This window comes from Mobula birostris, chromosome 25, assembly GCF_030028105.1.
Source record: "Mobula birostris isolate sMobBir1 chromosome 25, sMobBir1.hap1, whole genome shotgun sequence".
Taxonomy (NCBI): domain Eukaryota; kingdom Metazoa; phylum Chordata; class Chondrichthyes; order Myliobatiformes; family Myliobatidae; genus Mobula; species Mobula birostris.
The window spans coordinates 20647940-20670798 of NC_092394.1; the positions used below are offsets into that span (position 1 = coordinate 20647940).

Genomic DNA, 22859 nt, shown 5'->3' on the forward strand with positions numbered 1-22859 from the left:
TAGTCTTCAGAAGTCTTTCATTTTATTTCAACAATTCCAAGTTCTCCCTTTTTTTGCTGTGAAATTTATTTCACTTTCCCCTAGCCAACCCACATTTAGCATTTCCAGATGTTTTGCCACAAAGGTCTATAAATTTTTTTTTGAGTGTCTAATTCTGCCCAATTCTTGGGAAAAAAAGTAGTAGGAAACAAATATCTAGACTCAGAAGGTATGCACCCCCCAGAACACCAGCATAACACAAGTGATCAGTTAAGGTGTACAAAGGTACAGAACAGAGAATGGTAAGGAGGGTATGTTTTAGCGTTGCTATTACTTCTAGGTAATACTTGAAATATAAAGGAGTAAAACAACTAATCTTCAAGGATTGTTTGGTGACTCTGGGCCTATACACGCTGGAGGTTAGAAAAACAAAACCTATTGAATATTGAGAAGTCTAGATAGAGTGGATGTGGAGAGACTGTTTCCGACAGCGGGGGAGTCCAAGGCAGAGTATCAGAATAGAGCAACAGTTCCCTACCTGGGGTCCTTGGACCCCTTGCTTAATGGGATTGGTCCACAGCATAAAAAAGGTTGTGAATCCCTGGAATGGATGGATGTCTATTCAGAACAGAGATCAGGAGGAGTTTCTTTAGCCAGAGTGCTGAATCATTGCCAGAGATATTGAGGCCAAGTCACTGGGCATTTATAAAGTGGAGGTTGATAGGCTCTTGATTAGTCAGGGCATGAATGGTTACGGGAAGAAGGCAGGAGAATGGAGTTTAAGAGAAATAATAAATCAGCCAACATGAAACAGCAGAGCAGACTTGATAGGCTGAATGGATTAATTCTGTTCCTTTGTTATGGTCTTATGGGAGCAAAATTTGATTCCAAAATTAATATAATTGAAATGTGTTATGAAGTTCTATCAGTCAAAATGCTTGAACATGAAAAGATTTAACATTACAGTCCAGTGTACTATCAAGTAGTCAAGTGTGATAACAGTTAAAAGTACTGAATGCCAGTACCTGGACACCATTACAAATTTATAATCAAAGCACCTGATCAATAATAATTCAATACTATAGACCCCATGGACCACTTGGTTAATGGTAAGGATTTCTGGCATAAAAGGGTTTGGGAACACCTGCCATAGACAGGAGCACAGATGCTACATTATAAAATATTAATTGGGGAAAACAGAGCAATAATAAACAGGAGTGAAAGAAGCCTCTACAGTTAAACAAAATGGTCCTGGAACCGGACAACTCCCAGTGTCCCTTTAGAGTTCAAGAATTAAAGTTGTCTTTCCTTTCCACTGATTTGGATCACATTCAGGGGATAGAGGACACATAACCACAATTTTTTGAAAATTGTGCTGTAATCTTAGAAGTAGCAAGATAGTTTATCCTACAGTGGAAAAGTCAAAAACAACACTTAAAACTAAGTTAGTTTTCTCAAATGGAATACTTAATACACATTTCAAAAGCATGGAGCAAGATGAGACACTGCCACCCAACAGCAGGTGCAATGGATATAATCATTCCAATGCAATAAAAGTGAGCTTCAGTAAGAATGCAGAAAATGCAAATTAATTTGGACTTTGAGAGATGCTTTTGTAAAATTAGATCTCGTCATCATGTTAAAGGACGTCAACTCTAATTATTAACTGCCTGATTCAAAGACTGGATTATATATATGAAGCAAAGTTTAAACATTCACACAAGTAGTACAAAATTTCTCAAAACCATTTCCTGAAAATTGACATAACAAAATGTTTTTAATATTGATGGAAAAGCTTTGATACTTTCAAGTGTACAGCTGGTAAACTTTTAAGATTTTCAATGTCTTTTCCAATTTTCTAATACAAGTACACAACTACTGCATGGCAAAATAGGTTTTAGAAGTTCCCAAAAGCCATCTAAATGTTCTCTGTGCAGTTACCCAATGTCAGCCGATGAAACGTTGAGAAACTCCACTCATGTTCACAGCCAGAAATGAAAACATCCACATTCTAGCTCATGATTCTTGTGGAAATATGGTAGGCAAATGAACCAGCAACTCTAGAGTTCATTCATCCTTTTTTCTTTAAATGCAATGAGATATGAGGATTACAATGCATAGCCTGATAGGATTGTGAATGTAGATTCAATAATAGCATCCAAAACAAAATTTGTTAAATACCAAGAGAAAAAGCAATTATGTGGATAAAAGAAAAAGCAGAACACTATAATCAACTGGACTGCTTCATGACAGAGTCAGCACAAACTCAAACCTGACAGACATCCTCCTATACTGTATTCATCTGTGACTTTTTTTCTTAAATGTCATCCTCAAACAACCTGGTCATTATACTACTCCAAATCCATATTAACATGGTGACACTAACTTCTCCTGAAGTGGTCTGTCAACCCACTTTTACAGACAAGTCTAGAGGTCAGCAAAGACAACATTTTTTTATGAATGAATTTAAAAGCAAATACATTCCATAATGATAGTCAACTGTACTTCCTAAATTGAGTTCTTCCACTGCTCATAAGGTACGTCCTCCAATCCAGGCAAGACTCTTGTAAATCTCCAACTCCCTCCATAGTATCCACATCCTTCGTGTAGTGAGGTGACCAGAACTGTACTCCAAGTGGGCCTGACCAAGGTCTTGTATAGCTGTAACATTACCTCATGACTCTTGAACTCAATCCCACATTCTTGATGAATGCCAACACACCATACACCTTAACAACACTGTCAACCTGCACAGCAGCTTTGAGTGTCCAATGGACATGAACCTTCTGTCTTCACATTTGACTTACCAAAAATGAACCACTTTTTCTTGGCAAAAGACATTTTTGCTGTTGGCTTGCATGAATTCCTTAGCGCAGCTTAGCTAAAAATTGTTTGCAAATTTATCTTACTTTAATAAGTAAACCACTGAGGTTGACCTTTCCCTTTTTTGTGCCATATGAACTTTTGCTAGGGCTCCACAGGGTAACGTGTATGTACTTTGATAATAAGTTCAATTTACTCTGAGCTTTGAATGACAGCATGATTGGATGAGATCACAATGGCTTGAAGAGATTTGGCATGTCAACAAATACACTCAAGAATTTCTATAGTTGTACCGTGGAGAGTATTCTGACAGGCTGCATCACTATCTGGTATCTGGGGTGGGGCGGCGGGGCCACTACACAGGACCGAATGAAACTGCAGAGGGTTGCAAATCTAGTCAGCTCCATCTTGGATACTAGCCTACAAAGTACCCAGGACATCTTCAGGGAGTGGTGTCTTAGAAAGGCAGTGTCCATTATTAAGGACCTCCAGCACTTAGGGTATGTCCTTTTCACATTGTTACCATCAGATAGGAGACACAGAAACCTGAAGGCACGCACTCAGCGATTCAGGAACAGCTTCTTCCCCTCTGCCATCTGATTCCTAAATAGACATTGAATCCTTGGATACAACCTCATTTTTAAAAAAAATACAGTATATCTGTTTTTTGCACTTTTTTAATCTATTCAATACATGCATACCATAATTGATTAACTTATTATTTTTATTTTATTATTTTTTTCTCTTCTAGATTATGTATTGCATTGAACTGCTGCTGCTAAATTAAAAAATTTCACATCACATGACAGTGATGATTCTGCTTCTAAGCAATTTTACAGACCATGTATTTGTATGGAAAATATACCCTGTAATCAATGACAATAGAATTCAGCATCACAAACTATCATTTATACACAATTCATAAATGTTGTTAAACTAATTTTGTGATAGAAAATGGTACAGGTCAACCTTCACTAATCCAACTACCTGTTAGCTGGTTCCTTCGGTTATCTGGCACTGATTTCAAATTTTCCACGTGACTATAATTTCAAATTACCTGGGCCACCGTACCAATCTGCTGCACATTGTTTTGGTTGCGCTAGATCTGTTCACGTGTTGGCGCGCTCTTATAAGCACAGACAGGCGATCCCTGCTTGTTTTCCTGCATTTATTAATATCATTTGAATGAGGTGCGGCCGCCCAGCACTCGCCAGCGGCGGGGGAGCTGGCGCATGCTGGGTCGATGTGCCTTCTCACAAGCCTGCCGGCAGTCACGCACTGCCCTCCAGCATTGCCCGGCCGGACCTCCGTTCTCTTCTGCCTACAACCTCAGATTAGATGTGGTGACCCGCTGAATTTAAGCATATTACTAAGCGGAGGAAAAGTAACTCAGTAACTGCGAGTGAAGAGGGAAGAGCCCAGCGTCGAATCCCCAGCCACCTGGCAGTCACATGAAATGTGGCGTATAGAAGACCTCCTTTCTCCGACTTCTGCTTCTGCTCACAGATGTGCTGCCACCAACATCAACAGTTTTTGAAAAAACTGTTGTGCCAGTTTCAGCATCAGTTCCTGATGCTTCACTCATTTTTCAACATGAAGATGTTGATGATCCTGACAACCCCACAATTGCAGACATGTTACTGCCTGAAGGTATATTAAACATCTCACTTTAGAAGCAGAAGTGCTGTACAAGTTAATTCCTGTACATTTACCTGTACCCTTTATTTTATCTGTGCCTGTACAGTATATTACATTATTAAAAGTTCACTTGCTACTCATTTAACATTCCTGTTTCATTAACTAACTTGTACTAACTTACATGATATTTTAAAGGTATGATGAGGTAGTTAGCTATTGCTTAATGTGATCCTTCTGTAATTCGGCATTTTCACTAATCCGGCACGCCTCAGGTCCCAGTGGTGCTGGATTATAGAAGGGCGACCTGTATTAGATTGTGACCTCTGTGGTAAAAACATAGGGCAAATTCTATGAGTCAAGTCATTTGTGCTTTACATTCAATTATTTTAGAATTCTTTACTAAATGGCTGCCAACAGTTTACATTGAGTTTAAAAATTAAATTGATCAATTTCTTGGATGTTTCAGAATTTGGATATCATTCTCCTGAAGATGAATTTAAGTTACATAACTGCAACCAATTACTATTTGCTTAAGCCAATCTGATACTTCACAGGACTAATCATGAATTATTTTGTGTATTTTGTTATATAATTAACAGACCAGCTGTTCATACATGTAACTGCCATACATTCAAACTTCGGTGATCCTTAGAAACAAACTCAAGTACCTACAGGAAATCTAAATTGCTTGCATTTTTCACCTCCAATGTATTGCAAACAGGCAGGGTCATACAGCACAGAAACAGGATCTCAGCCAGAACTTTTGCTCAACTACACTAATGTCATTTGCCCTCATTAGGTTTGTATTTTTCTACATCTTGCTTATTCAAGAATATGTCTAAATGTTTTTTGAATGCAGTAACTGTACATGACTCCATCACTTCCTTTAGCTGCAAGCTCGTTATCAACCACTCTAAATTTTAAAAACTTAAATTGCATATGGTCCTTCCTCTCACCTTAAACTTGCACCTTGTTTTTGATACCCCTGCCATGAGATAAAGGTTTTGACCATCGCTACTCAATAACAGGTGCCTGTTAACCACATTCTAACTCAGCACCTAATGAGTTTGTTAACCCTTTCCCTAGACATCTATATATGATTTAGGATGTACTTTTTTTTTCTCCTAAGCTGGAGAAGACAGTGACTTTCATCTACGTAGAAGTTTATTAAACACTATGATAAATTGTTCAAAATGCTGACATGTTCATTCATTTGATAGCTGTTAATTCCATTTCAAGGGTTTCTTGAAAAGGCTCTCATTTGCATCCAAATTAAACATTCTGTTCAACTGGGCCAAAACTAGCAAAAGCATATAACACACACACAAAATACTGGAGGAACTCAGCAGGCCAGGCAGCATCTATGGAAAAAGAGTACAGTCGACATTTTGGGCTGAGACCCTTTAGCTGCAGCAGGAAAATAATTTCATTCAGCAATTTCAAATACATATAGATATCCTCACTCATGATGTGCCCCTATTGAGGCAATAATATTTAGTTAAGAACATGCAAAATGAAATATTTCCAAATCACATGAAATCTTACCCTATTTCAAACTACCTACATTAAAATAAACATTTTCTAAAATTTAGTAAGAAAAGATAAACATTGGGATTAATAAATAGCTTGATATCAACAGTTTTTCAAACACACACAAAAGATTTTATGCATTATTAGCAAATGCAACACAAAATTTATTACTAGTGGCTGCAAATGTGATTAAGTAGTTTATTATTCAGGTAGCAGAATGGCGCTTCGGGTAGAGCAGGTCCTACATCTCCTTTGGCCCACATTCAATCCAGATATCTAGCACTGTCTGTACGGAGTTTGCATGTACCTCATGACCACATGGGTTGTCCCCTCTCCCCCCATGTGCTTCCGCTTTCTCCCACAATCCCAATTTGAGATGAACTTGCTCCTACAAGATACCCTTAATGTAAGTGGGTGGCAAGATAATAAGGAGAAAGCATAGAAAAGCTTGTGAAAGAGAAAGGGTAACTGGGCAATAGAACTGATAGGAATGCCCTAACAAATTACACGACATACGCAGGTGATATTAAACTTTATTCTGATATTTGGCAAAATTTAATGATGTATGCCATAAGGAAAAATAAAACAAAATACAACATTTTTATGAATGGAAACTCCCACAAAAAGGTAGTGGATTTGGCCCAATACATCACGAGTAAAGTCCTCCCAACCGCTGAGCACATCTACATGAAAGGCTGTTATAGGAAAGCAGCATCCATCATCAGAGAGCCCAACCACACCGGCATGCTCTCCTCTCATAGCTGCCATCAAGCTACAAGAGCCTCAGGACTCGCACCACCAGATTCAAGAACAGTTTCTACCACTCAACCATCAGGCTGTCGAATAAAAGGGGATACCTACACTCACTTGCCCCATCACTGAAATGTTCCCACAATCAATGATTTCACTAAGGACTTTATCTCATGTTCTTGTTAATTATTACTATTTACATTTGCAGTTTGTCTTCTGCACTCTAGTTGATCCATCTTGAGTATACCACCAGGAAAATGAATCTCAGGGTTGAATATGGTGACATATACGTACTATGATAATAAAATTTACTTTGAACACCTATTTTTCTTTTGACAACAGTAGTTTGTCAGCAACTGTGCAAATGAACGTCAAAAGAACAACCAACCACTCTTCCATTCTATCATTTCCTCAGGAATTTCAGCTGCACAATCCCACTGTTCACACTCCGAATCAATTGTTTTTGGTGACATCTTGAAAGTGAACATTTGCAAAATGTTTATGATAACTCATTCGCTCATTTGACATTAAATGAGGAATGGAGAATCTGTCAAGAAAAAAGGGTGACCTTATGAAATGTGTGTGGACTTTAGCCACAAATTTGAAAAATAAATCAAAAATATCCCTCGTGTTGAAGTACGAAATTGCGATTTTTAAATCGAAATTGTAGAGAATGTTCAATTAAACAATAAACTTTACATATTTATAACAAGTGCATAATGTTGCCCAAGGTCCCAAAGAAGATTTTCAATCGAAATTAAAGCAGAATCGCTTAATTACAAGGTTATATCTTAAAATAAAGTCTACAGCGGATTTCATACGCAGCTGAAATGACCAACTCGCATTTATGCCTCAACTATAACCCCAATTCATGAACATAGCAAAACAAACCATTACAAGCACTTTTAACATAACTCCGCCTCAAACAGTTGACAGCTTTTGTTAACAAAATGCACAGACTCAACGACTTGAACCTATGAATTTGGCATCAATGAAAAGCTATAAACCAAGTCGCCCTGTATCAGAGTCGAAGCTCTTGCACACAAGAGCAGGGAACAACACAATCACGATTTTCTTGTGGTTATCACTGAGGGTTAATCTGATAGATTAATAGACGGATTTTATTACCGATCAGCCACTGGACAATGGTTGTGTTCGCCATCAACTTCATGTTTCCAACGGACTTCATAGCCCAAGCCGCTGGCAAAACAGGCAATGTGCTCCGCATTTAAATTGCTTCAATCCAGGTCATTTTCCACGGCGAGTCGCTCAGTCAGTGACTTGCCTATCTGCTAACCGTTGCTGCAAGGTCTGAACTGACAGGCCCGAATAAAAACCCAGCTGCTAGCGGCTCTAGCATACGAGCTCCGCCGGCAGAGGTTGGGGGCGGCTCTGCTCCTTTTCCCATCTCTGACCACCCTCTGCTCACCACCACCAACTCCCCCCCCCCCCCACCTCCGTACACCGAGTCACGTACCTGAGGCGCTGCAGTCGGCGCACACTTCGTTGGGCCGTAGCTTTCGGGACATTTTTTAATTTCTCTGCGAATACCCCGTGTTTACTTATTTCCAGCTTTGACCCGAAACCGCGACGCTTCCAGTCTCCCAGGGCCGGCCTGTTTAATGCAGATGCATCCGGTTCGAGGCAAGTTGTGAGAAAACCGCAGATTCCTCTCGACCGCCCCCATCCCCGGAGCAGCAAGGAAATGACGACACCGGCCGCGCAGCCCACCTTGTTGGTGGAATTCCCACGCGCGTCAGATGGATGGACAGCGCAATTCACCAAAGAGCACGCGAACCAGTGTAAATAACGTCATCGCCCACCAACCAGCTCCATTCTCAGCACCACCTGCAAGTTTGGTTGCCGGCGCTTATTGACCCGCCCAGTTGGGGGTTGAAGGGTGGGTGTTGTCAGCTAGTGTGGGATTTGTAGTTCTGCTTGAAAGCAGGCGAGAAGGTGATGTCATTATGCAACTGGAGCTCATTGAACTCGATGCCAATATTTTTAAATATTGTAATTATTCTCAAGGAGTTGATTTAGAAGATATAGCTTATTTTAAATTCAATTTTTCATCAATAATTGCAGTCATATCGAATGAACTACAGCTCCCAGGAGGTTTTACGATCGTGCATCTTCAATATTGTAGGTAACAGGGTTGACCGCAAAATAAAATGCATGAATACTGCATTTTCCAGTGTTAAAATATTCCGACTAAATAGATAAAATATAATAGTTATGTTTAACATATTTATATTAGAAGATTTCGCTGATAATGTTCATGCATTACGCTCAACATTTTTTTTTCAATACGTAAGCCTCCCCCATAGGGATTTGGTAATTCCTTATCCTTCGATTTTTCTCCCACTTCCTCTTTCTAGCACGGTGAAAGCAAGAATTACAGCGCTTCCTATCGTCTGATGTTCAGTAGTCGAGCAATATAGGGATTGGTGCCTGTTGCCAGGGGGTTGACTGTCTACTGCAAAGGTAGTTTGTATGATATTTGGAAAAGAAGAATGATATCAGAATGATTTCTACGAGAAAGGTGGCAGAAAGATATCCGTTGCATTATTTGGTTTGGTATAATAAATACAAGGAGCTGGAAAAGGAACTTAGCACCAAGCAGGTGGGTGATGTGTATGTGTTTGGGGTGGTGCATTGCAAGTACAATTGTCTAAATACAGTAGCATTCACCAAGTCGCTGTGAAATTATGGATTGGGAGTTTAAATTTTGCCCTTAGAATAAAATTGGAAATTGCATGTCTTTTCAACGTTAAAATTGTTAGACATATGAATTGTGGCAATGTCTTTTTCGTGCATTAGCTTTACGAAATTGTGCTAGTATATAATGAACTGATTCTTTCCTTGGGTTTGGCTTTGTCTCAATATTTTTCTTTAAAAAGCGCGATCGCGTCGATTTCTTTGCATATTTCACTTTTTACCTGAAATTTCCCAGACTATTTAGAAACGAAATATGTAGCAATAATTCTCCACTTAAAATGATGTATGGAAAGGGTAATTCCTGGTAACCATATGTGTGTATTAAAATAATTTTATCAACTGCTCTGAAATATTCTCGTTTACTGTGTTACATGTCTAATCCCCTATCATCAAAATCCCGGGATGGTTTTATATTTTGGATATTGCCCCAAGGGAACAAGTTGTTATAGTTTGACAATGAGACGAAAATGTTGTTTTGTTAAAATGTGTTCTCTGGAGGTAAGACAGTAGCTTTCAAAAAAGTGCAACTAAATTTAAAAATAAACCACACACAAAGTGAGCCTAGTTTGTGCAACAAAATATTTCAAAAATATAATATTCCTTGTAATGGCTATAATTTTAAATGTTTTAAACTCTGCAGAAGCAGAAACTTAGCGTTTATTGCAACAAAATATAATGGTGTGCGTTAGCCTTTTGGGTGGAAACGAAAACGCTGGTAAATTTTGATGAACATTTGAAACCCTCGGGATCTGGCGGTCGCTTTGGCATCATTTCTGTGATATTCAGTAGACACGATACGATAACCACAATAAGCAGGTTGGGGGGGGGGGGCACCGTCTCTGTAGCTGCTGCGGTTCCAGTACCGCACGGTTTTCAGAGCTCGATGCACATTAAAGCGCGCACGCGCCACTCCTCTCCGGCAACCACTACTATTGAACTGTAACATCTCTTGCCAACCGCGCATGGTCGCTATCAATCAAAGCCTATACTGAAACTGCGTAAACTGATTGCAACAAGGCGGTGGGTGTCGAAAGAAAATCGAGGGGGGTGGGGAGGTGGAATGTGTGAAATAAAAGCAAGAATATCGTTCTCTTTGATAATTAAGAAAGGACACTTAGGCAGATTTTGTCAGATCGAGCATGCAAGGATACAAATCGAATCTTGTAGCAAGATTTATCCCCACCAACGGGATAACACGATTCGAAATAGGTATAGGATAAATGCTAGCTAGCTGTTAATTGTATAGGTACGATTAACCAATTTCTTAAAGAGTAATTTGCATTCAAACAAAGACATCAAAATCGATCGATTGAGCTAATATGGAGTAAGCCCATGGACCAGATGAAAAGCTAGAAACAGGAGACGTACACGCAACTAGAAGCGGATTATTTTCCAGATGTTTACTTTCTTATTGAGGTGAAATGTGGCAACTGTTGAAAATAAGGATCGAAATGAACAGTCATCATGACTACAGAAACTGGACGGCTGCTCTTATATTACACCATGCCGGACTGTCGGTTTTGACCAGAACTTTGACGCCCTCATTTTTCCCTTGGGCACGGTAATAATTTGATGCTGCTGGGTCTGCCAGACACGGCCTCGGCATTTCCAATTATGTGCCCTACCTCCCCCCCCCAACCAACTCCATCAGGGGGAAAATATCCTAATCCACAACTCGCTGAAGCTACTCGAAGCCCGGAATGATGTACCTGCTATGCTCTTCCCAGCGTATTCTTTGCCCTCGTATTGTTTCACATGCGCCAATGCATTAGCAAGTGTCGCGTAAGGTGCAAGTTTGAGTGTTGCTCACGTACCGTTTACACAACAGCGAGAGTTTATTAGGTTGGGCTCCCTCCACGGGGCATTCGGGATTATAAATAAATAAACACGGCTTTGGGCCGGAAATGCAGCAAACGGAGCAAAATACATTTTGTGCGATCTCTCTATAGATTGTAGAACATATAACCATCGACGAATTCGGAAGCAGACAAATGCTACGAAGGTTCTGTGAATTCCGAGAAGACAGAATCTCTAAAATACTGCGGGCAAAAATTAGAACTAATCTGACGGGTAACGTACCGGGAGTTCGATGCACTGATATTTCAAATACTGTATCCGGTGATGGAGCAGAGTTTCGATTGACGGTGGCATTAGTAATTCGGCGCAACTGGTCTGGACAGGGCTGTAAAGTCAAGGGTTGGCCGATGGATGTTTCTGTGTGGATCTCTTGGAAATGTTAGAGGTTGTCAAAATCGGATTGCTAGAAAATAATTCTTCAGGGCAAATGTAATAGAAGGTGTAATGTAAATGCAATTGCTGTAAAACGTCACGTTCCAATAATAATTTTAAAACAGAATTTATATCACTGCTAACATGGAGCAAGTTCTTTTTCATTTCCAAGACGGCGTGAACTTTGCCTTAACCTTTAATCGCTTTCAATGACCATAAGTAACTTAATGGGATCCATCAACCTAGATAACCCTAGGTCTGTAACTGATTAAAGTAGAAAGCCTCACATAAAGGAAGAAAATGGAAGGGTGTGCGAATCAATAGTACATTGTATATGGAGCTCATATTGATAGAGTGGGTTGGGACCTCGCTGGTATCGGTGATGTACTGTACCTGCAAGTTTAACATGCGTTATTATCATGCGATGCAGAACTGTGTATCAGTATAAATTACCTCATATTTACAATAAAAGAAAATAAGAAATGGTTTCAAATCACATAACTTTGAGAATTCATTCATAATGTAATAATATAAACTGAAATTCCGAGTTGCTGGTAGAACTGTAAGATGTACTTTGTTACGTGTGTACATCTCAAGAATTAAAACCAGCTAAGGGAACATTTGCAATGAAGGTTTTTATTTTATTCTATTTATTTCCTGGTTGGTTTGGGCAAAAGACACAGAGACTGAGTTTCAATTCACTTTGTATATTAATGATCCCACCCTTTGAAATTGCTGCAGATCTATTCTGCAACATGGGGGAAAAATCAGTTATAATTTGTTCTTTTTGTTAACTTCTTCATCCTAACCTTGTCACTTTATTGCAATTTAGTGTGTTGCAATTTTTAGTTAACAACATCTTTATTTCAAGGAACTAATGCACAAAATAATTTTATCATCATAACTACATTTATTGGAATGGATAATTTGTTCACATTACTGGCAAGTCCATTAGTTATTTTCCATCCCAGAATATCCACAAGAATGTGATATTCAGCTGCTGTTTTGTTAGGCAGAGAATTGTAGCACTTGGTGGTGAAAAAGGAACAGTAATATACTGTAATTTCAGGTTAGGCTAATATTTGACTCAGGATCTCAAAAATGTGAGTGCTCTCAAAGTTCAAAACTAATTTATTATCAAAATATGATTTTGCCAACACCCCGAGATTCATATTCTTTCAGGCATTCACAGTAGAACAAGAAATACAATAGAACCATTGTAAAACTATATACAGTGACTGACAAAAAACATGTGCAAAAGAAAACAATCTGTGCAAATATAATAATAATAAATAAGTACAGTGAGTGCACAGGTTGTGGAATCAGTTCAGTGTTGAGGTGAGTTAGGTTATCCATGCTGGTTCACAAGTTTGACGGTTGAAGGGGAATAACTGTTCCCAAACCTGGTGATGTGGGACCAAAGGCTCTTGTACCTCTTTCCTGATGGTAGCAGCGAGAAGAGAGCATGGCCTGGATAGAAGGGTTCCTTGATGATGGATGCTGCTTTCTTGTGGCAGATGTTGTCAATATAGAGGAGGGCTTTGCCTGTGATGGATGGGACTGTGTCCACTTCTCATGACCTATATTTGTTTTGCTCAGTTGTAGAAGTCACACATTTAGACAGTGCTATGGAAGAAACCTTGCCATGTGCCTTGTAGATGACACAAATTGTAGCTAACGTCTAGCAATGGAGAGGAATGACGGATGTTGATCGAGTTGCTTGTTTTTTTTTCCTGATGGCACTTTGTTTAAAGGTTGGTGAAGTTGTATTTATGCACTCAAGCACATTCCTTCCTGATGGCCAGTGATGGGAAGTCACTGAATATTCAGCATCAAATTGCTTTTGTAGCTGCAATATTTATCTGGCTAGTAACATTTTGTTCCTAAGTTCAATTAAAACATCCAGGCTGATCATGGTGGTAGATTTGCCCAAGTATTACATGGAATATGGTGTCTTTGTGTTGTTAATGATATTTTCTGGTGTTTGTGGACTATTTCTGGATGTTGTCAAGTTTTCAACTGAAAATTTCTAACTGGAAATCAAGATTGTTCATCATCATGGAATATTTCTGTTTCTGACCTTATGATGGACTGAATATCATTAACAATCCAGCTGAAGATGTAATGAGAAACTCCTGCAGCAATGTCCTGGGTCAAGTGATTGGCTCCAAATCCCTCAAGTACCCTCTTTTTGTGCCTTGGAGGACTTTGCTCTTGATTTCTACTGGAGCTCTGGGCCTATACTTGCTGGAGTTCAGAAGATCTCATTGAAACCTATTGAATATTGAAAGACCTGGAATAAGTGGATGTGGAGAGGATGCTTCCAAAAGTGGAAGAGTCTAGGATCAGAAGGCACAGCCTCAGAATAAAAGGACATCCCTTTAGAACAACGATGAGGAGGAATTTCTTCCATCAGAGGGTGGTGAATCTGTGGAATTCATTGCCACAGAAGGCTGTGGAGGCCAAATCATTAAAGAGGAGTTTGATCACTCTTTGATTAGTCATGGTATCAAAGGTTACAGTGAAAAAGTAGGAGAGTGGGGTTGAGACGGATAATATATCAGCCGTGATGGAATGGCAGAGCAGATTTGATAGACCAAATGGCCTAATTCTGTTCCTATGTCTATGGTCTTATGGACATTAATTTTATTGGAGCTCTTTAATATCCTGTTTGGTCATATGTTGCTTTGATGTAAATCATTCACCTCCTGTCTGCTATTCTGTTCTTTTTTCCCTATGATGGGCCAATACCATAGAGAGATTTGGAGCTGAGTAGTGGATTATAAACAATTTAATTATGAGAATTCTTCCCTTGGGTCTAAATTTATCAGACGCTTATACAGAAACTGTGATTTATATTGTTGAATTCAGTTAATGCATATCATGTTATTGTCAATTTATTCTTACAAGAATGTTTCCAAATACTGCTTGGGTATCAGAAAGGGATGGTGGACAAATAAACAGAGAACACATTTTTTGGATAAGTTTAATTATCTTTTGACTACGATTGCATCAATGCATTCTACATAAACATTATATTGCAATAATTGTTATAAATTTACTTATCTATGTTTTATATTTTGTCATCATCTATTCTAGTATTGCCAGTAAGTCATTCTGCTTGAAGTGGTTGTCCTACAGCATTTCCGTTCCATTTACCATGACAAGTACTGAATTACACATACTGGAGGAAGAGATAACTTTGCTTGTTTAAAAGATTAAATGCTTTCAGCTCAGTTGTTAAATAAACAGAAGTGGGCTTTGACCCTAGACTTAAATCGCTAAGTAAAATTGCTTAAGTATAAAATTGGATGTAAACATAAATTCTGTAATCCAGAGTAAACTATTTCAGTGCTCATTGCTAGAGTTAGCTTTTAAACATGCATGACCAGATATGAGATAAATTTGGTAGGTTTGGAAACAGGAATGTTTTCTGTTGGATTGCATTTAAATTTATTTGAGTTTCATGAAAGTATGCACTAACATTTTTTTCTGAATTATTTCCAATTTTTATAGGATTTGTCTGTCTGTAATTGTTCGGAGAATTATAATAACATGGAAGCTTTCAAATTTCTCTAAACTCCACACTTAGCTAAATTAAATACTCCATATCATGAGACATACTGTATATTATGTACAACTTACTAATCTGATTCAGATTCATTTTTTTTTCCAGCTCATGTACATCGACAGTAAAATGTGCTATTTGCCTTAACAGCCAACACACCCAACATTTGGCACCAACATAGCATGCCCACAATGTTCAACACAGAACACACAATTGTCAAGATTGCTGGAAAAAAATGAAAGCTTGAAATTTAATCTTACCTGAAACAACAAGTTCTCCAAGTCGAAAAGACACTACATTTTCTTGTTGTTAAAAAGCACAATTACATTTCAATATTATAATCAACAATTACTGAATAGATCTTTTTTGTTTAACTCAGTTGTTAATAATGATTTTAATTGAAAATAATTCTAATTCAGTAATATTATCGATTTATCCAAGGGAAAGATCTAATGCAAATACAAGGTGAACCCTGTTACTGGATTATTGCAAATGTGGTTGCACATTCTATTATTTGCAAATATTGGTTCTACCTCAGCTGAATCAATACACCATACGATCTGTTTTGAATCTACTGAGTGAAAAAAATGTCATTAAGCATTCAAAATTATAATACTTCCTAACTTAAAAGGTGTTTTTATAAAATATTTACATTTCAATTCCTCTTGGAAGTAGATTAAATTCATTGGGATATTTCACCATTCAAATGTGGTTTCACAGTTAATAACTCCTTCACACTTTTTCCACAGTAAGTGTTTTTGTTAGACACACTGTTAAATCTGTTGATGTATCTGTTATTGGAGATCAAAGTTCAAAACTTCAAAGTACATTTATTATCAAAAATCTGAATACCATATACAACCCTGGGATCTGTCTTTCTTGCAAGCAGCCACAAAATAAAGAAACACAGTAGAATCCACAAAAGAGAAACCCACACATCAAGGATGTCCAATGTGCGAAAAAAAAGAACAAATTGTGAAAACGAACAGTAGAGTCCCCAAAAGTGAGTTCATAGCCATAAAGTCATTTCAGGGCTGCAGCCAGTCCGGGAGCCCGATGGCTGCAGGCCACAGCCACAGAGCCAGTTCAGTGCTAAACCGAGTAAAGCCTTGTGGAGTAGTGAGCTGAACACTGGTTTGACCTAATCAGTTCCCCTCTACCACCACTCTGCTCCGTCTAGCGGAATTAGTCCTTACTCTTAAAAATTTCTCCTTTGGCTCCTCCCACTTCCTCCAAACTAAAGGTGTAGCTATGGGCACCCGTATGGGTCCTAGCTATGCCTGCCTTTTTGTTGGGTTTGTGGAACAATCTATGTTCCGTGCCTATTCTGGTATCTGTCCCCCACTTTTCCTTCGCTACATCGACGACTGCATTGGCGCTGCTTCCTGCACGCATGCAGAACTCGTTGACTTTATTAACTTTGCCTCCAACTTTCACCCTGCCCTCAAGTTTACCTGGTCCATTTCCGACACCTCCCTCCCCTTTCTAGATCTTTCTGTCTCTGTCTCTGGAGACAGCTTATCCACTGATGTCTACTATAAGCCTACTGACTCTCACAGCTATCTGGACTATTCCTCTTCTCACCCTGTCTCTTGCAAAAACGCCATCCCCTTCTCGCAATTCCTCCGTCTCCGCCGCATCTGCTCTCAGGATGAGGCTTTTCATTCTAGGACGAGGGAGATGTCTTCATTTTTTAAAGAAAGGGGCTTCCCTTCCTCCACTATCAACTCTGCTCTTAAACGCATCTCCCCCATTTCATGTATATCTGCTCTCACTCCATCCTCCCGCCACCCCACTAGGAATAGGGTTCCCCTGGTCCTCACCTACCACCCCACCAGCCTCCGGGTCCAACATATTATTCTCCGTAACTTCCGCCACCTCCAACGGGATCCCACCACTAAGCACATCTTTCCCTCCCGCCCCCTCTCTGCATTCCGCAGGGATCGCTCCCTACACAACTCCCTTGTCCATTCGTCCCCCCCATCCCTCCCCACCGATCTCCCTCCTGGCACTTATCCGTGTAAGCGGAACAAGTGCTACACATGCCCTTACACTTCCTCCCTTACCACCATTCAGGGCCCCAAACAGTCCTTCCAGGTGAGGCGGCACTTCACCTGTGAGTCGACTGGGGTGATATACTGCGTCCGGTGCTCCCGATGTGGCCTTTTATATATTGGCGAGACCTGACGTAGACTGGGAGACCGCTTTGCTGAACATCTACGCTCTGTCCGCCAGAGAAAGCAGGATCTCCCAGTGGCCACACATTTTAATTCCACATCCCATTCCCATTCTGACATGTCTATCCACGGCCTTCTCTACTGTAAGGGTGAAGCCACACTCAGGTTGGAGGAACAACACCTTATATTCCGTCTGGGTAGCCTCCAACCTGATGGCATGAACATCGACTTCTCTAACTTCCGCTAGGCCCCACCTCCCCCTCGTACCCCATCTGTTACGTATTTATATGCACACATTCTTTCTCTCACTCTCCTTTTTCTCCCTCTGTCCCTCTGAATATACCTCTTGCCCATCCTCTGGGTCCCCCCCCCCCCCGGTCGTTCTTCCTGGACCTCCTGTCCCATGATCCTCTCGTATCCCCTTTTGCCAATCACCTGTCCAGCTCTTGGCTCCATCCCTCCCCCTCCTGTCTTCTCCTATCATTTTGGATCTCCCCCTCCCCCTCCAACTTTCAAATCCCTTACTCACTCTTCCTTCAGGTAATCCTGACGAAGGGTCTCGGCCTGAAACGTCGACTGCACCTCTTCCTAGAGATGCTGCCTGGCCTGCTGCGTTCACCAGAAACCTTGATGTGTGTTGCTTGAATTTCCAGCATCTGCAGAATTCCTGTTGTTTACTGGTTTGTCCTTCACCTTTGGCCTTGGCACCTTGATCTTTTTAATTTGGTTCAGCACTTAAGTCGGCTAAGCATCTGTTTGTTTTTCTGCTCTCAGGTCTGGGCCCTGTTCCTTCAATCTGGCCCAAAATCCACTCTAGCAACAGCCTTCATGGTTGTACCTGCATTCTGAAGAATCCAGTTCGCCAAATCCTTCTGTATACCACAAAAGCACCAGGTCATTCAGCCAGTTCAAATGCACACCTGAAAAGGAAATTACAGATTGTAGGTTGCAGTGATCATAGTCCAGGAAGAGTATATTTAATAGAATACTTGGTAGTTTTGTGTGTTGCCCACAAAATGTCACCAGCATCATCTTGATATCTACCAAGATGCAACCATTATTGGATTTGAAAAGTTTTGTAGTTTATTATTTGATGCATTTTTAAAGGCAATTCCCACAATTTACCATGTTAGCTGATTTTAGATGATGCAATGGTACAGTAAGCACAAATGGCCTTTAGACTCCCTCTTATTTTTTCTGTGTATGATAAATGTACACCTGGAAAAATAAATAGTTTACAAGCTGCAGGGAAAGAACAGATTGGTGGAACTAACAGAAAAGCTTTTTCATACCCTTAATAGATTCTTTCTTTGCTTGGTGATTCCATAATGGACAAAGAAGTGTTTGGTGTTGTCCTCCCTCAGTTGAACTATCAAAGTTTACCTCTTATGAAGAAGATGGATATATGGATGAGATTATGGAGGTTCACCTTCAATCATGGGGTGGCACAGTGCATTGCAGGTTGAATTGCTGCCTCAGAATTTCTGAGAACCAAATTCCAATCTGGTCCACAGTCCTCATGGTCTGGAGTTTGTACATTCTCCCTATAACCGCTTGAGTTTCTTCCAGGTGATCTGGTTTGTTCCTACATCCCAAATATGTGGGATAGTTGGGTAATTGGACACTTAAATAGCCCTAGGGTATTGAGAGATAGGATAATCTGGTGGGGGGCAGGTAGTTGATTGGAATATAGGAAGATTGGGTAATTGAACAAATTAGTGGGGAATGGAATTGCTCTGTAAACCCAGCATAACCTTGATGAGCCGAAAATACTCTCTTCCTACATCATAAGGAAATATGGTATGGAATAGAGGGCAGGGCATTGAATGAGGGAGTATTCACTATCAGAAAGAGAGAATTAGGTTCAACCAATAAAATCAGGGCTAGTGAAGCCATTCAGGTGCTGGGAATGGGAAGAGTGACCAGGAATGTTGCAATTGATCCATTTAAACAAGTGACCAAAAGTGTATAGGATGGGCCTCTAGTTTCTCTGGTTAATGTATTGATAATGACTAGATAGGCCCCTGAAATGTGACATGCAGAACATGGTGCTACTGAATCCCTGCATATAAGATGACCTTTAGTAATCCCATGTTCAATAATGGGGTACTGTTGGTGTCAAACTCAGTGCAGTATGTCTACTTTCACGAAGACATAGATACTCTTGAGGATTAGATTAGATTATGAGGACACGCAGTCCTCTTTTATTGTCATTTAGTAATGCATGCATTAAGAAATGATAAAATGTTTTTCCAGAATGATATCACAGAAACACATGACAAACCAAGACTGAAAAACTGACAAAAACCATATAATTATAACATATAGTTACAACAGTGCAAAGTAATACCGCAATTTGATAAGAACAGACCATGGGCACGGTAAAGTCTCAAAGTCTCTTGGAAATCCCATCATCTCACGCAGATGGTATATTTAAGGCAGAGATTGATAGGTATCTGAGTAGCCAGGGCATCAAAGGTTATGGTGAGAAGGCGGGGCAGTGGGACTAAATAGGATAAAATGGATCAGCTCATGATAAAATGGAGCAGACTCGATGGGCCGAATGGCCTACTTCTGCTCCTTTGTCTTATGGTCTTATGGTAAACCTCCAGTGCCGCAAATTTGCCCATGCAGCATCCCAGAAGCATCTGACCACAGTGTGACACCGAGTCCGTCTGAAAACTTTGAGCCTCTGACCAGCCCTCCGACACCGATTACCGAGCACCATCTCTGCCGAGCGTTTCGACCCCGGCCCTGGCAACAGGCAATAGGCAAGGTCGAGGATTTGGGGCCTTCCCCTCCGGAGATTCTCGATTGTGCAGTAGCAGCAGCAGCGAAGCGGGCATTTCAGAAGTTTCTCCAGGTGTTCCTCCGTGCTTCTCACAGCTGTCTCCATCAAATCTGGATTGTGCACGGCATCCTACTTCACAGATACAATATCATTTGGAGAGGATAGAATCAGAGGTATACTCTGGGTCTGTGGAGATGTGGGAAATTGAATGAACAATCTCGTTGAAGGGGCAGAGGGAAAATTCTGCAAAGGTCAGAGAAGGAAAATCATCCTTGAACATTTATCGTGCAGAAGGAAACCACTTCTGGTAGCCTTTCCAATCTAGGTAGCATTCTTGTAAATCTTCCCTGCACCCTTTCCAATGCGTCATCTATTTAACGTGGTGAGGAACACCGTGAGTAGAATCTAGTTCAGTACTGGGATGGAGAAGGTGTTGTAAATTCTTGCTGAAGTAAACAAAAAGAAGAAGCTTGGAGATACGGGCTGGGGGAGGTGCATTATGCTGAATGGCGTTGGAGAAGATGGTGCTGCAGGTTTCTCCCAAATCCTTGAGATATTCTAGTTAGTGGGTTAAATTATCGCTAATGTAGGTAGGTGGGTGGAAAATTAAAGGGCCTGATAAGCATATGAGATAAAATATGGAAAATGGAAATAAGTGAGGGGAAAAAGTAGCTAGCATCTTCTCTGAGAACTAGCGAAGTTTAGTGGGCTGATTTGGCCTCTCTGTATTGTAGTAAAACGTGACAAATGTAATACAAGGATCTTGCATCTTATTGCTGTCCAGTGATTTTGATAGAAAATAGCATTTCTGGATATTGAATAAGGCTTGTGTCCTGTTGATATTAGTACCAGAGGAGCAGAATATTACATGCTGGTGTTCAGTTGATGTGATAACTCAGGCTCCATTGTAAAAACACTGCAAACATTGACATTTTAAGACATTCTATGATAGGTACAAGCTGCTACAGCCCTGCATCACCTGCTTAATTCCAAGTGCTACTCTTGGGAAGTATTTACAGATTCCCTGCCAAAATTAGGATTTTGACATTTCTGTCACAAACACTACCATTGCCATTGACTCCATTTTGAGAGTTAACTCCAAATAATGTTTATGCTGGGTTCTTTATACAGATTCGTCCTGACATATTGACTCTTTCCAGAAGTTTCTGTTTTCATAAACTCAGTCTCTGGCTGTTCTCTGATAACTAAAGCTTGTGCTTAGCTTGAAACTTTCTCTTTCGATGGATCTATATCTGCTGTGCTTATTATCCATTGGCTCACCTGGTCCGCTGTGTTTTCCTGGTTGTGATCCCTATTACATTTGAAAAGAAAACCAGAAAATAAAAATGAAAGGGCAAAAATTGATTCACCAAATGTAATTATGAAATGCTGAATAATCAGGATACATATTTCATTATTAGAAATGGTTTATTATTATAGTTACAATTTAACTGTACCAATAATTTGACACCAATAAAAATCATGTTACACATTCATTAATTTGTAGGTTGCTGCTATATGCAATGATCACACATTTACCTTGTTCATTACAGTGTGAAAAGAATAATTGATAATTAAAATGGAGCAACTGCAGATGCCAAAAATCTGAAGTAAATCAGAAAATGCTAAAAATAACAGATTGGACAGCAAAAATGGAGAGGGGGAAAAACCTGATTAACATTACAGGTTGAGCACCTTTCATCATAGCTGTCTGTTCCTGATCCAAAAACAGGAGGGCTGGTTGTCTAATTGATACTTAGCTTTTTAGCTTTTCAATGGTTTTTATTCTTGAGCAGTGGTACAGCAGATTCAATAGTTGTATTTGTAACAGCTGAGTTTGTTTCCTGAAGATTTAGAAGGGCAGAATTACAATAAAAGTAATCTCATCTCAGGTCCCAGATTGTAATAAATTGAACAATCTTTGCCTGAGATTGAATTTTGACACCATATGAAAGCTTAACAAGGTTATTTTCTTGCAATCAATCTTATCCGCTCATCATTTCTCCGTAGTTATTAGAATCTCATGCAAAACCAGAATGCCATAAATCATAGCGAAGAGCAGAAATTCATTATATATGTGTGTGTGTGTGTGTGTGTGTGTGTGTGTGTATATAAACTGTCTCTGTATTAAACTCCCAAAAGATTGCTTTGCTTGCTGAAGTTATACTTTTATATTCAAATGTGGTATAGGAACCAGTGAAGGCTATCTTCGGGGGCTTTTATCTCCTAATACCTGAGGGAAAAGGGAGGAAATAGCAAAGGTATCATGGAAGGAATATTTTAGCACAATGTAAAATAACATGATAAATTGAGAAAGGTGCGCTGATTGAAAACTGATTGATACCCTGATACACTGATTGATAGACTGTCATATTAAAATAAACACGTAAGTTATGTTCATGACTGAAATGCAGTCAGTTGATACAGGGCACACATAGCTTATTCACAATTTACTTCCAATGACTACTGAATTAACCTTAAACATTATGGGTAGAACATGGGTAAATTGCACTAGAAATAGAACTTACGAATAACATTTGTAAGATAAAGGCGCAAAACTATTTCTGATGATTTTTTTTTATTGGGTGCCACGATAGCATAGTGGTTAGCATGACACTATTACAGCTTGGGGCGCCACCTGTAAGGAGCTTGTACA

At 39.7% G+C, this 22859-nt stretch overlaps 2 protein-coding genes across 13 annotated transcripts in view; one reads left to right on the forward strand and one right to left on the reverse strand.

Moving 5' to 3' along the window:
* Positions 1-8407, reverse strand: part of git1 (G protein-coupled receptor kinase interacting ArfGAP 1) — a 228873-nt gene extending 220466 nt beyond the window's left edge. For all 11 annotated transcript variants that reach the window (XM_072243748.1, XM_072243744.1, XM_072243746.1 and 8 more), the window contains exon 1: positions 8198-8407. In XM_072243748.1, the coding sequence (XP_072099849.1) occupies positions 8198-8249 (52 nt within the window). In that variant the 5' untranslated portion in view covers positions 8250-8407. The remainder of the gene's footprint in view (positions 1-8197) is intronic.
* Positions 8408-9158: 751 nt separating this feature from the next.
* The window catches only part of ankrd13b (ankyrin repeat domain 13B), a 463600-nt gene continuing 449899 nt past the window's right edge, over positions 9159-22859 (forward strand). For both annotated transcript variants that reach the window (XM_072242851.1, XM_072242852.1), the window contains exon 1: positions 9159-9343. In XM_072242851.1, the coding sequence (XP_072098952.1) occupies positions 9245-9343 (99 nt within the window). In that variant the 5' untranslated portion in view covers positions 9159-9244. The remainder of the gene's footprint in view (positions 9344-22859) is intronic.